Below are 14280 nucleotides of genomic sequence, written 5' to 3' on the forward strand. Positions count from 1 at the left end.
ATTCGATAATGATAGTCAATTTAAACACGTAAATATTCCGTAACTGATATCTTCAATTGCTAGAGTACTGTCTTAAGATCTTGATTTGAGCCAACATCAAGAGCTGACTTCGCTTTCCCAGTAATGTTGGCCCATGTAAGCTAAAGATTTGTCGTTCTTCTTCGGAATTGAATTATTCCAGCATCTCCAACCCCACATGACCATGTCCTTAGGAAGGAGACTGTGTGGGGGCTGGGGGGAACGTAACCAGTAAGTAACCAGTAAGTAACCACTAACCACTAAAGCAAAGACACACGAGAAACCCTGAGTGCACCATGCTTTTTGTTTTGTCACCTTTATTTTTACAAACGTTATTATCAAATTCACATGTGGAAATCACAGATAACCCCTTATAAGTCAATGGAATTATTTATTACTTCTTAATTCTTATTAAGCAACCTATTTGGTTATATATAATAGACAAAACTTCCTCGTAATTTTTTAATTTAAGTAATACGTCATGAAATAAACAATCAATTATAATATAAAATCTTACCTTAGATTTCAAATATGAATATTTTAAAATAAAACCCATTTTTAATGATATACAAATAAGATATAGATTTTATGCACAAAAGTATATATATATATATACAAGGCGGAGGGAGTGGGGGCAGGGGGCGGCCGCCGCTCACCGGCGGACCCCCTTCCCCCTCTCTCCCTTCTCTCTCTCTAAAGATTTTATTTTTTTTAATCTCTCTAGAGTTTTTTATTTTTATTTTAAAAAAAAATCAAATTTTATACAAATTAATCTAAATTCAAATTTTATACAAATTAATCCTTATTTTTGAAAACATAATAATTTCTTAAAAATATATTTACAAAAATTTATTCTTTAATCTATTTATATTTTATAAATTACTTTATCTATCTAGTATATATATCTTTTTAAAAAATCTATGTTTTAATTTTTTATTTTTACAAATTAATTTATTTAATATATAAAATTATATTCTTAGTAGAGTTTATGTAAAACTTTATTGTTTAACAACTGATTTTTATAATCTAAAATATAAATTAACTTATAAATAAATTTAAAAAAATATTAAATTTTTTAAATTATATATTTTTTATTTACAATTCGTCCCTCTACGCTTTAGTTTCTGTCTCCGCGACCGCCATTGTTATATGACTTATTTTTATTTACAAAAAATTCTATGGTTAAAATTTAATCTAAGCTATCAAACCATCCTGGTAATCGGTACTAATTCATTTATCATTCTAGCCATACAGTATATGTATGTTTATTTTTAAAAAATAAATATATATATTTTATAAAATCTAATAATATTCATCTCAATATTACATTCCCACTCCAACCAGAGAAGGGGAAAAATAATTTTTGACAAAATGATTAAATAACTTAATAACATGAAAAAAACATATAATTTCTAAATCTTGCTGTCATGTAAATGTGAAAAAAATGTTGAGTGTAATTATGAGATCATTCAGGGTATAGCTGCAACAAAAAAGTTCCAAATAAAAATAGGGGCTTATCTGTAACTTTCCAATTTATTCCCTATAAATAAATGACCAGAACTAAAAAAAAAACATTTCTTTTATACGGATCATTCATCCCCTCGAAAGAGAGAGGGGGAGAGAGAGAGAGAGAGAGAGAGAGAGCAACGAGGAGGAGATCTTGGAGGGGGTTCAAGCCCTAGTTTGAGCTGGGGATGGATGATAAAGGAGATATAGAGACCAGCGATGTAGGAGGAGTGCTGGAGAGGAATGGGTCCTCCTTCTATGAAGATAAGGAGCTTGTTGGGGCGCGAGAGCCCTTGCTGAGGAAGGCCACCACGAATAACACCTCCCAGATCGCCATTGTCGGTGCCAATCTCTGCCCTATTGAGAGCTTGGACTATGAGTAAGCGATTTCTCTGCTCTTGATTGATTACGTGCATGCGTGGTATGCTATGTTTGGTTTGCAATTTTGTCTTGATTTTGTGGAGATGGTGGCCTTGTGTTTTCAATTCTTGTTTGATTTTTTGGATTAACAAGCATGGTATTAAAGGTGGGGCAAGATAGATCATTGAGTTTGAGATTACTTGAAAGTTCTAATGCTCTCAGCATCAAGGAAAAACTAGGAGGGAATATATACATATATATTATTTTGAATCACATGGATAGAGGAGAATGGCAGGATTCGTTTAAAGCCATGAGATGCTGCAAATTGGATTTTTGAATTTTAGTTTATTCACAGAGTTTCTATGTTTTTTTCTCGAAGGCTACAAGCGCTGCTGGCAAAGGGTTGTCAAGCAGCAGACAGTTACAATGGTGCATCAATTATGGTGGCTTATTGATTTACTACCGAATTATTAACTTGGTCAAATGTCCTGTGGAATGATTAAAATTTTACCGCATGAACATCCCGAAGATTTTCAGAAACTAAATAAACTAATAAATCCCCTGCCTTCTCCCACATAAGACCTAATGAACAGTAAAAATACAGTATTCGACCCTGAGTATGATTATTCATCATTCAGAATACCAATCTCCTATGTAGTGGTTATTAGTTTTTATGTTGTCTGGATGCAGAATGTTTGGTGGGATGAAGAGAAAAAGACCATTTTATTTTTTTTTTGTGACAAAGGCGACAAACATCTCCCCCTGGTTATAAGAGGTTGCCAAAGAGACATATGGTGGTGCATCAATAGTTTAATGATCCCCTAGGGATTTAACATGTGGGTTGGGCTAACACGCAGGATAATTATAGCCTACCACATGTGCCTAAGTTGATATATTATAAACCACAACCTTACAATAGTAAATCCCGGCAACTCTTAGAGAGATAGAGAATACGGCTCCTCCCACATGAGACTCGATGAACAAAATTGAGATTCAACCTTGCTCCACCCTATGGGACAAAGCGTGGGAGATTTAATTGCCATGTCTCGATTGTACAGTGTTCTAACTCTTGTTAATTAATTAATGCCCATATGAACCTATGTTTATCACCGCCACTAAAAGTCAGCACAACCTCATAATTGAGGAGAAATCTTACCCGAGACTGAATTGTCCTGCTGTGGAAACTACAGTTCTTGGTTTTCTTTCTATTGGGCAATGATGGGAGACTGCTGTCCATTACTGTTATGACTCTGTTTAGGCAACTTAAGCTAATCTTCCATCTACTATTTCTATGAACTCGACTATCTAATGTTTATTGTAGGAACATCATTGATGGCGATATTAAATTCCTGTTATCTTTAGGATATACATTAGTATGTCAATAAATGCCTTTCTGTACCAAAATGAGCTGAGTAGTTCACAAATATCATAAGCTCTAAACAATTTATTTTCAATGATTATAATTAGTCATTGAAATCATGAAGCATTGCCAATTATGTCCGTATTAACTTATGATTGGGGCCTCTTCCACTTCTAAATTATTGCGCAATTGAGAAATTCATCTCAATGCTCGTTGTCCTGTTGATTTTAGTGGTAGATTCCTAGACATTTTTCATACCCAATGGGAGTAATCTGACTGTGATATTAAATTTCTGAAATTAGTAGAACAAGTGTTTATCCCTTATCATTTGTTTTTTGAGTGAATGCCTGCCTTGACGATATGTTATGTAATATAATGTTTGTTATTGCACCTATTATGCAGTTAACATCAGTAAATTTTCATGTATTGCTAGAATAGTATCATGTCTGCACCATAATGTGCACCATATGAATGTATTGGTACTAATTTGTAAATATAAATTCTGGTTTCTTATTCATCCTCTGCTAATAAATGTTAGTTTTAGAGTTTAAATTGGTAATGTAATATATTGTCTACTTTTCTTAGGATTGTGGAGAATGATCTTTTCAAGCAAGACTGGAGATCAAGGAAGAAAACACAGATATTTCAGTATATAACCCTTAAGTGGACTCTTGCCCTACTTATTGGCCTTGCTACTGGGCTTGTTGGCTTCTTCAACAACCTGGCTGTCGAGAACATTGCTGGTTTCAAATTGTTGCTGACAAGCAACTTTATGCTTGAGCAAAGGTGATACCTACTCCCTTTTCTCTTACTCATACAATAACTAATCATTGCGCTTAGAAAAAGAAAACTTTGGCTCACTCTTAGTATGATGAGCTCTCTTTACTCTTCATATTTGCTGAAACTCAAAAGTTTTGACATCTGCATAATTGTGTTATGTATTGAAGTTAGCAACTGATGCAGAAGATAAAAAGGGAAAAACGTTTTAATCAAGTTCAAGTTCATTTAATAACCTTAATCCTTCTGGTGCATCTTCTTTTCTTTGAAGCTTTATTTTTCTTTATTTTGTGGGCACATGTATTCAAATTGTAATTCATGGGTATGCCTGTTTGTGATCTGATCTCCTTATTTTGTGAGCAACTTTAACTGATTGGCAGTGGTTCTGGTTCCAATGCAGATTTTTTGAGGCTTTTGTTGTATTTGCTGGTTGCAATCTTATTTTAGCAGCTGGAGCAGCACTTCTCTGTGCTTATGTTGCACCTGCAGCGGCTGGATCTGGCATACCCGAAGTAAAAGCATATCTTAATGGTGTGGATGCTCCTTCTATTTTGGCTCCGAGTACACTCTTTGTGAAGGTTGTTTTCAAGTTTTAGTTATGTTTCATGATTTGAATTTTTCAGTGACTAGAGGAAAATTACAAGCATGCAATTTGGTTAGTTATTTCATATTTCAAGAGGGTCATTTAGTATGTGTCTAGGGCATGAATATGGGATAGCATATTGTGCTATTTCCTCATGAAAATAAACACCAATGCTGCACTATACACCATTCTAACTGCATTTTTATGGATCTGCTAATTTATAATGTCAATGTCCAGATATTTGGCTCCATTGGTGGAGTATCTGCTGGCTTTGTACTAGGTAAGGAGGGTCCAATGGTGCACACTGGATCGTGCATCGCCTTCTTACTTGGTCAAGGAGGCTCTCGCAAGTACCGCCTAACGTGCACATGGCTCAGATACTTCAAAAATGACAGGGATCGACGAGACCTGATCACATGTGGGGCTGCTGCTGGTGTTGCAGCTGCTTTCCGGGCTCCAGTTGGTGGGGTACTCTTTGCTTTGGAAGAAGTAGCTTCTTGGTATTCGTGTTTTATATCTTTTACTTATTCCTTCAATCTCCATTCCAATGAGTATTCGCATTCATGTTCCAAAATTTTGTTAATGATGTCTGAGGCACAAATCAATGGCTCAGAATTCAATTGAGGATTCTGGCATTCATAACAAGCTTTTAATTCTTTATTAGACAATTGGATTAAGTTGTATTCTTGGTAGACTTAGAGAACTCCTATTGTTTGATTGGATAAAAACTTTGGACTATGTGGATAAAACTTCAATGATTTGTTGTACCATAACTCATATTGAAGTTCTATACTTCATTGATGCCTTCAGGTGGCGAGTGCGCTTCTTTGGAGAACATTTTTTTCACAACAGCAGTGGTTGCTGTGGTATTGAGAGCTTTAATAGGATTCTGCCGTGGTGGAAAATGTGGGCTTTTTGGAGAAGGAGGACTCATTATGTTTGATTTAAGTTCTTCTGTTGCAACGTATAGTGCCCCTGATCTGATAGCTGTTATAGTTCTTGGAGTCCTTGGTGGTTTGCTTGGATCCCTTTACAACTTTTTCTTGGACAAAATTCTCCGCTCATATAGTGTGATCAATGAGTATGCCTTGCAAACGCTTGCTGTTAATGTTTTCTTTTCTAATCTCTTGTGCTTCAAACAGAATCATTGCCTATTAATGTTTCCTTGTTGCTTTTGTGTTGTTTCAGCATAATATGACTTGATCATTTCATGTAATATTAACAGTTTTCAATTAATTGCAGGAAGGGTGCACCATTCAAGATCATCCTTACCATCACCATTTCTCTGCTTACTTCATGCTGTGCTTATGGACTACCTTGGCTAGCCAAGTGCACCCCATGCCCAGCAAATATCCAAGAGGAGTGCCCAACTATTGGCCGTTCTGGCAATTTCAAGAATTTCCAGTGTTCTCCTGGTCACTATAATGATCTTGCATCCCTCTTCCTCAACACGAATGATGATGCTATTCGCAACTTGTTCAGCAAAGGCACTTATGATGAGTTTTATATTTCCACTCTCTTCGTCTTCTTTGGTGCTGTATATTTCCTTGGGCTCGTGACATATGGAATAGCTGTTCCTTCTGGCCTGTTTATCCCTGTTATACTTGCTGGTGCTACATATGGACGCATAGTGGGAACTCTTCTGGGCCCTATCTCTGACCTTGATACTGGCCTCTTTGCCCTTCTTGGGGCAGCATCTTTTCTGGGTGGGACTATGAGGATGACAGTGTCAGTTTGTGTCATTCTGCTTGAGCTGACAAATGATCTTCTAATGCTTCCTTTGGTTATGCTTGTCTTACTTATATCAAAAACAGTGGCTGATAGCTTCAATAAAGGGGTGTATGATCAAATTGTTAAGATGAAGGGCTTGCCATTCATGGAAGCCCATGCAGAACCTTACATGAGAAATTTGGTTGCTGGGGATGTGGTCTCAGGACCACTAATTACTTTTTCCGGAGTGGAGAAAGTTGGGAATATAGTACATGCATTAAGGCTAACAGGCCACAATGCATTTCCAGTGGTGAATGAACCACCTTTCTCAGATGCACCAGAGTTGTGTGGGCTTGTCTTGCGCTCTCACTTACTTGTATTGCTAAAAGCGGAAGAGGTTTACAAGAGAAAGGGTGGCTACTGGAGTGATAGAGGTTTTGCGGAGGTTTGATGCCTTTGATTTTGCCAAAGCCGGGTCAGGGAAAGGTGTCAAATTGGAAAATCTGGACATTCAAGAGGAAGAAATGGATATGTATGTGGACCTCCATCCAATTACCAATACTTCACCATACACCGTGGTTGAGACAATGTCACTGGCAAAAGCAGCAGTTCTTTTTCAGGGAACTTGGACTCAGGCATTTTGTGTGTTGTGCCAAAGACTCCAGGGGTAGGCTTTCTCTCTGTCTCTCCTTCTTTATCTCTCTCTATATATCTATCGTTTGTGTTTGTGCACCCTTGTGTAATGTTTACTTTTAAATGCATGAAAATCTACACTGAGCCAATATATTTTCTGATATTTACATTATTAGTTTTTACACAAAAATTCAGACCTGAACTTCTTACTCAAAAGCCTTTTTTTTGTTTATAAATTCTTTTTATCATTTTGGTAACTTGAAACATCTTAACTGGGCATGATTTGGTTATTTTATGTTTCCAAATATTAATTCTATTTATAATTTAATATTCTTATGTGTTCACTCTATGATCATGTTATTGCCTTTCCTTTTATTTTGTTATAATAAATAGAGATGAAACTAACAGAATTTGGCATCCATTTTACACATGAAATCATGTAATTTGTCTTTAAATTATTGCCATCAGAGAAGATAACTTTTGGTTTTATGTGAAGAAACTATAAAATTGATGCAAGAAATATAGAATTAATTTTAGAAAAAGAAACATAAATACTATTTGTACCAGCACGCAATTGTTGAAAGATTAACGTCAGTTAGGCATATTAATGTGGTAACAATTTATTCATATAAGTAATTACTCATTGAAAGATTAATTGCTTTCGGACCACGTAGCATTGAAAGGTGGTTCGCAATCAGTGGCGGTTGTTAAACGCCACTTTTCCTTATCATAAATTTTTGTTGTGTGATTTATGGAGGAAAATTGTTTTGATATTTTTTTGAAAGATTAATGAAGTATGTCTTCAGCAGATATTTAGATTCCCCATCCAGTTTTTTTACTTCTTTGACTATGAATTTGGAAGAGTGTTCTTTGATTTTAAACAACCTTGCCGGTATACTATATTGCATTCAGTACATATTGTTTACCTCATTAAAAACAATTGCTCCATATCTTTTTTGCCAGTTCAAAATCTAATTTAGATTATGCTCATTCCAGACTTCTACTAAAAGGAATTACAAAGATCTCTTTTCTGCTTAAATTTGCTCTGTATATGCATATCTATGATTGGCACACTCCTGTTAGTAAACTGATACTTTGTGTTGCACGCAGAGACCTCCCGTTGCCGGGATTCTAACTCGACATGACTTCATGCCGGAACACATTCTGGGATTGTTCCCTCGTGTCAAATCCAATGACTAAGGTTTTGTATCATCCCATGTGAAGCTTGATTCCCCCATATATTTTTCATCATCATCATCATCATCATCACCGTTATCTGGTACTTCTTTAAGCAACAATTCTTTGATCAACAAAGGCACATAGTTCCATCCCCCAACTCTAATTGTTTAATGTATCATATTATCCATGTTTGTATAAGTAAGATTGGTGGTCTCTCCAATTGTTTGATCTCTATGCCCCCTTGATTCAAATTTTGGATACCCCTCTCTTGTATGTGCCAAATAATCCATGATACCTTGCAAATAAACAGGTCTTCTGTCTTCTTCTGCTGCAGACATTGACAATACTGGGCACATTATATTGTGCATTGTTCTGAGAGCATCCTCAAATGTTACTCAGGTTTGTTCTAATTTGCTGTAAATTAAGTTTATTAAACCTTGACAAACATTGTCACTGGATTATTTTGATTCTATATATATATATACATGAATTCTATGTTTTACAAACTATTTTAGTGCCAATTTTGCATTGAGTGCACTGAGTATCTTCAGACTGTACCATTCTTATTATGTCCTTGTTATGCTACTCATAAGAGAAACAATCCTCAGCTATAATATTGTTGATTCACACACCTTACAACAGTACTTTACTTTTTACAGTGTCTTTTTTTATTTCTAGGGAAATGTTACTATCCATTGCTTCTTCTCTTTTTTGTGTCTTATAGTTAAGAACAAGATGATGTATGGCTGACCTTTTGAAAGGAAATATTTGTACATTGGTAAGACAAGGAAAAAAAGTCTTGTAGTGTAGCTTGAATTCAAATCTTTTTCATATCTATTTATTTATATATATCATTTGATAATTTTGAGTTTTTACTTATTAATTATTTTGGTTTAGATAATATTAGTTTGGTATAACCAATGGGCTGATTTGTTCTATATATTTAACATGTTCAATCAGAATCAGCAAAGTTACTGATTGATGTGGAACAGGAATGTGGAAACATTAAAGTTGTTAAACAGTGGTTTACATGGTTCTTAATTAAATTAGTAAATTTATAATAAATATTGGACATGTTTTTACATGTAAGTAGTAGCTACTAAGAAAATAAACAATTTATTAATAATTTATTAAATTATATTCTTCAGATTTGCATGATTAAGGTCTGGACACCAGGTCTAGAGCTGATGCCTTCCATTCATTCAATTTACTAATTTTATGTGTTACAAAAATTTAGATAATGGTCATGTCGGTCTATTTAATTTTTTTATGGAAGGTCTATTTAATTTTTTTATGGAAGATGTGGAGGGTTAACTCTTTTTTTAATACATGATTGACATTTGATAATAATATGTATGTTTAGGTACCCGCATTGTAAAAAAATAAAAAAATAAAAAAATTATGTATAAAATATTTTTGGAAAAATTCAATATTTTTATTTTTTTACATATAACACGCCCTTGGAACCATCTGTATTAGCATTAAAAAAATTGATGCTAACATAAGATAAAAATGAAAATTCTAAAATTAAGACCATCAAAAACACAGAAATTTAGGGAACAGATTGATAGTTCATACTTGATTTCTCAATTTTACTCTAATAAATTTTAGTTTTGAATTTTATTAAAAAAAAAGTAACAGTTGGTATTTCATTCAGACATTGCTAAAAATTCAATGGTTTGAATTATATTGGTGATTTATTCATATTCTTAAAAATAAATAAATAAATAAATATTATTTTGATCAATAAATTATGCAACTATATTCAATTTAATTATTAAATTCTACAAACATCTTTCTTGTTATCTCTAAATAACAAAAACTTCAATCTCTAAACTCCACCTATAAATTAAATTTGGCTCTTCTTGTTTTTTTTTTCTTTTTTTGACAAAGGAATTTGGCTCTTTCATAAATACCATCAACAATCAAAGACAAAAACAAATATTTTCATTTAATTGGGAATATTGATAACAAATCAATAAAATAAAAATAAAAATTTTTGCTAAACTATCTCATAATTTACCTCTTTATTAATTCTGGACTGTAGTTTGATTTGTAATATTTTAGTACTCTATACTCTAAACTATTTATAAAAATGTGCCAAATCGTAAAACTCCGTTAATTCTTGTTGATGTAACATAAAAATGAATTTAAATTTACATTTTTTTTTTTTATTTATATTACTAAAACATATATTAAGAAAAACCATTTAACTATTTAAGTCTAGTTGAATAGGAATTAAGAACCATTCAAATTATAATTAAAGTTAGACTTGAATAAATATCAATTAATACATGTTTTAATAATGTAAATAAAAATAAAAAGATAAATTCATGTTTAAATTAACGAAGTTAAGTGTTTTGTTATTTTTTTACCAACAGTTTAGTGCATAAAAGTATTAAAATATCACAACTCAAATTATAAGTATCGATTGATAACAAAAATAAACCATACCGTAGTATAATAAAATTTTTTCAACAAAAATATATTCTCTTTTCCTTTAGGTTCACAAATAAACTTAAAAAAAAAAAAAAGGGCCAAGAATCCGAAAATCCTAGCATGTCCCAACAACAAAGAAAGCCAAATGGAAATTAGTGATTAAAAAAGCAGCAAGGAAAAAAAGGAAAAGAAAAGTCCTTTTTTTGCAGTGGCATTGAGTAGCAGTAGAACCGGCGAGCAGACCAAGTTCTCAGTCCAGTCACACCAGTCAAATTGTCTGTGTCCCTGAAATGAATGATAATGATATATGATGACTCTGGGATTAGCATATCCCATAGACAAGGACCACCACCACCACCACCACTTATTATTATTATTATTATTATTATTTGTTTTTTTTAATGAGGTAAATGGAAGCTCTTCAAATGTGGTGACGGAAGAAAAAAAAATATTGAAAAAAATATATTTAATAAAAATTTTACTAAAATTTTATGTAGTTGACTCCAAGGTTGTCACAATCCAGCTCAGTAATGGCTACAAGCTTCAGTCGGTCAATGGGTTCAACCGAGTCGAACCAAAGTTGAACCGAGTCAATAATTAAATATAAAAAAATATTATAATAATTAATAATGAAGAAATATAATATTAAACTCATAATTATATTATAAAAACCTACTCGAATTTGATATTTAAATTGATAAACGACTTTTATATCTACGTGAATTTTTAATTTTTATCATTTATTTTTACATTTTTAAATATTTATAAATTTAATATATTAATATATAATTATCGAACTTCTCTCGGTGTTATTTATTTATTTATTTATTTGTTTATTGATTGATTTTGTTAAAATAAATAAGAAATTTAATTCACTAATTCTTATATTTCAATTGAGTTTTTATTTTGTTTTAATTTTTTTTTATATTTTTTATTTAATTAGAATACTTTAATTTTATATTTTATAATAAAATTACACTCATTTATTGTTTTATTTTATTAATAAATTAAATTTTTAGAAAGTATTTACATAATACATTAATATATTTTATTTTTAAATATTAATTTTTGTTGGTATGTTTATGATATATATATATTGTAATTCTATTTATTGATTATAAATTATAAATTAATATTAATAAATATAACCGATTTGTAGGTTTTTAATGAGAAAAATAATAATAAATTATTAAATATTGTAGAAAAATTAAACATTGTGATCCGATGACCTACGGGGTCAACCGGCTCCCGATTGAACCGCCCGGGTCACCGGTTAACTCCGGGTTTTTAATACCCGGGTCATCGAGAGTATCTTGGACCACATGGCTATGGCTCCGGTTGAACCAGCTAGTGCCCGTCAGTCCGACAACATCTGGTCGACTCCAAATATTTATACTTAGAACTAACCACCATAGTTTTTCAAAAATCACTAGCTCTAAACCTATTTAAATGAGATATTAAAAGCTTTTATTAAGAAAAAATCTCTCCAAACATCTTGTAAAGAAAATTTGACTATTGGTCAACCCACTATCTTTAGCGCTATTTGGCATCGAGTCGCTCAGCAGGGTGTTCGCCCTGAGTGTCGGCGTGGGCCCCCGAGCTCGATCCCTCAACTCGCGCGATGAAGACGCGATCGGTCGTGAGCAACGCTATCCCTTCACGCTGTTAGTCTCGAATTACACATAGCGCTTTCTCAAAAAAGACTATTGACACTAGTAGCTTGAAGAAAAATGATCTGATTGACAAAAATTGAAAAAGTGATATTTTTTAAAATGATTGAAAATATATATTATTTCTAATAGTTCTAGTGCTAATTTTGTAAAATGTGACAAAAATTTTGAAGTGAGGAAAATGAAAAATAATAAGTTTATACAAAATAAAATTTCTTTTTTTTTTTATTTTTGGTAAAAAATTGTTGAAATTGGCTCTCTTCAAAATCAAAGAAGTTTTGAAATGAATGTAATGACACTTCCTCCCCTTCACGATTTCATTTTAGCAACTTTTCCACTATTTATCTCAAGTGTATGATCTCTAATTTTTTTTATTTATAAAGCAAATAAATCATTTATCTCAACTATTGTATGAGAAAGTTAATGGTTGACTTCTCAAGAGTGAAAAGAGCTTCCATCCTCCTCTTCTTATGAAAGGGTAGCGTCTTTACTGTTTTTGTTATTATGATTGTTATTATTATTATTATTATTATTATTATAAAAAAAGAAGCTAAATTTGTGTTTGCTTTCTATTTCGTTGGCAGAACCGGCACACATGCCATGGTTTGCTCTCCTGCTCCAAAAATGGGGACCATCACATCCCACTCCTTGGATTTCACGGGATCTTATACTCCTATCTTGGGCCCCACTTCCCCTTTTCACCCCTTTTTTATATTATTATTATTTTTATTAAATATTAATTATAGCTCATCCACCACTTTATTTTTTTATTATATAATAATAACTGCTTTGCCATCAACTTTTCTTAGTTCTCTTATTATTAGCTTTATATATATATATATATATATTAGCCCGTGATCTTAGCTTCTGTATTTCTTTTTGCTGTTTTTAAAGTTTCTTTTTTTAATTAGAAATTATATATATATTTATCATTCAGTACAAAAATCTTTTTATGCCTCTTCTGAAAAAAACGATGCTATAACTACTAAGTTCAAATAAACATTTTGCCAAATAAAGAGTACCACATAAGAATAATTTGAATTTAAAAATAGTATTAAATCAAGTATGTCTCACTACTTTTAGAAGCTACAAAATATGACCATAATTGACAGTAATTTGAGGCTTTTTGTTTCATTTGATCAGAATTTATTCACTTAAAAAAATTAAAAGTAGGAATAACCTTGTTCAAAATTGCAGATATGTAAAAAAATAATTTATATTGATAAAAGTTAAAGCTTTAGTTATGCATAGGATTGTTTTTGCAATAGTGCCATTTAATACAAATACAATCACCATTTCCAATCCCATTCATTTTTTTTACATAATAGATTACCATAATCAAAGCTTAAAATATTGATAAAAATCATAATATTAACTTATTCAAATCTTAATAGAGTTTATATACATCTATACTAGTTTTAAGTTGTAAATTGATGAACTTAATTGAACATAAAATAAAATATTACTTAAAAAAATATTAAAAAAGGCAAACATTAATAAGAAGATTGGGTCATAGAAGTTAATATCCACCGAGCGAGAATAAACACAACAGCTCTCAGGTTACATAGATCCATATGTTTTTAGTACATATTTTTACAAACTATGGTATTTTAATAATTATTTGTTTTAACACTATCATTTTAAAAAATACCACTCTAAGTTATAAATCTATTTTGCAATGGTAGTTTAAGTTAATTTTACTGAGTTTTACTGAACCTGATGGGTAAACTTTGGTATCTAATGTGAATAATATCTTTGGTATCTAATGAATAATATCTAGTTTAATATAAAATATAAATAAGCGGTATTTCAGGATACATTAGCTGAAGATCTCTTACCAACGCACTTGCCACTTTGTCATGAAATGATATTTAAAACCCATTTCTTCAATAATAACATGCATTTATCTGATACCGAGAGATTTTTGGCGCAAATAAATATTGTTTTCACAAATATATATTATTAATTTATTTGTATATGTAACTAGGAATATTTATATATGCCTTTAAAATTAAGGTCTTCGGATATAGACCCCTCAAAAACCC

The 14280-nt window shown here is 31.9% G+C and overlaps 1 protein-coding gene across 1 annotated transcript; it reads left to right on the top strand.

Annotated features, from left to right (window-relative positions):
• The first annotated feature begins 1633 nt into the window (after positions 1–1633).
• LOC120261687 (chloride channel protein CLC-c-like) lies at positions 1634–8585 on the top strand. Its single transcript, XM_039269665.1, is given in 11 exon segments — positions 1634–1903; positions 3830–4030; positions 4422–4599; positions 4842–5110; positions 5423–5441; positions 5444–5685; positions 5847–6705; positions 6707–6928; positions 6930–6953; positions 6955–6981; positions 8058–8585. Coding segments are annotated over 11 exon segments (2322 nt in total). The 5' UTR covers positions 1634–1712; the 3' UTR covers positions 8148–8585.
• Positions 8586–14280: the final 5695 nt, after the last annotated feature.

This window comes from Dioscorea cayenensis, chromosome 5, assembly GCF_009730915.1.
Source record: "Dioscorea cayenensis subsp. rotundata cultivar TDr96_F1 chromosome 5, TDr96_F1_v2_PseudoChromosome.rev07_lg8_w22 25.fasta, whole genome shotgun sequence".
NCBI classification, from domain to species: Eukaryota; Viridiplantae; Streptophyta; class Magnoliopsida; order Dioscoreales; family Dioscoreaceae; genus Dioscorea; species Dioscorea cayenensis.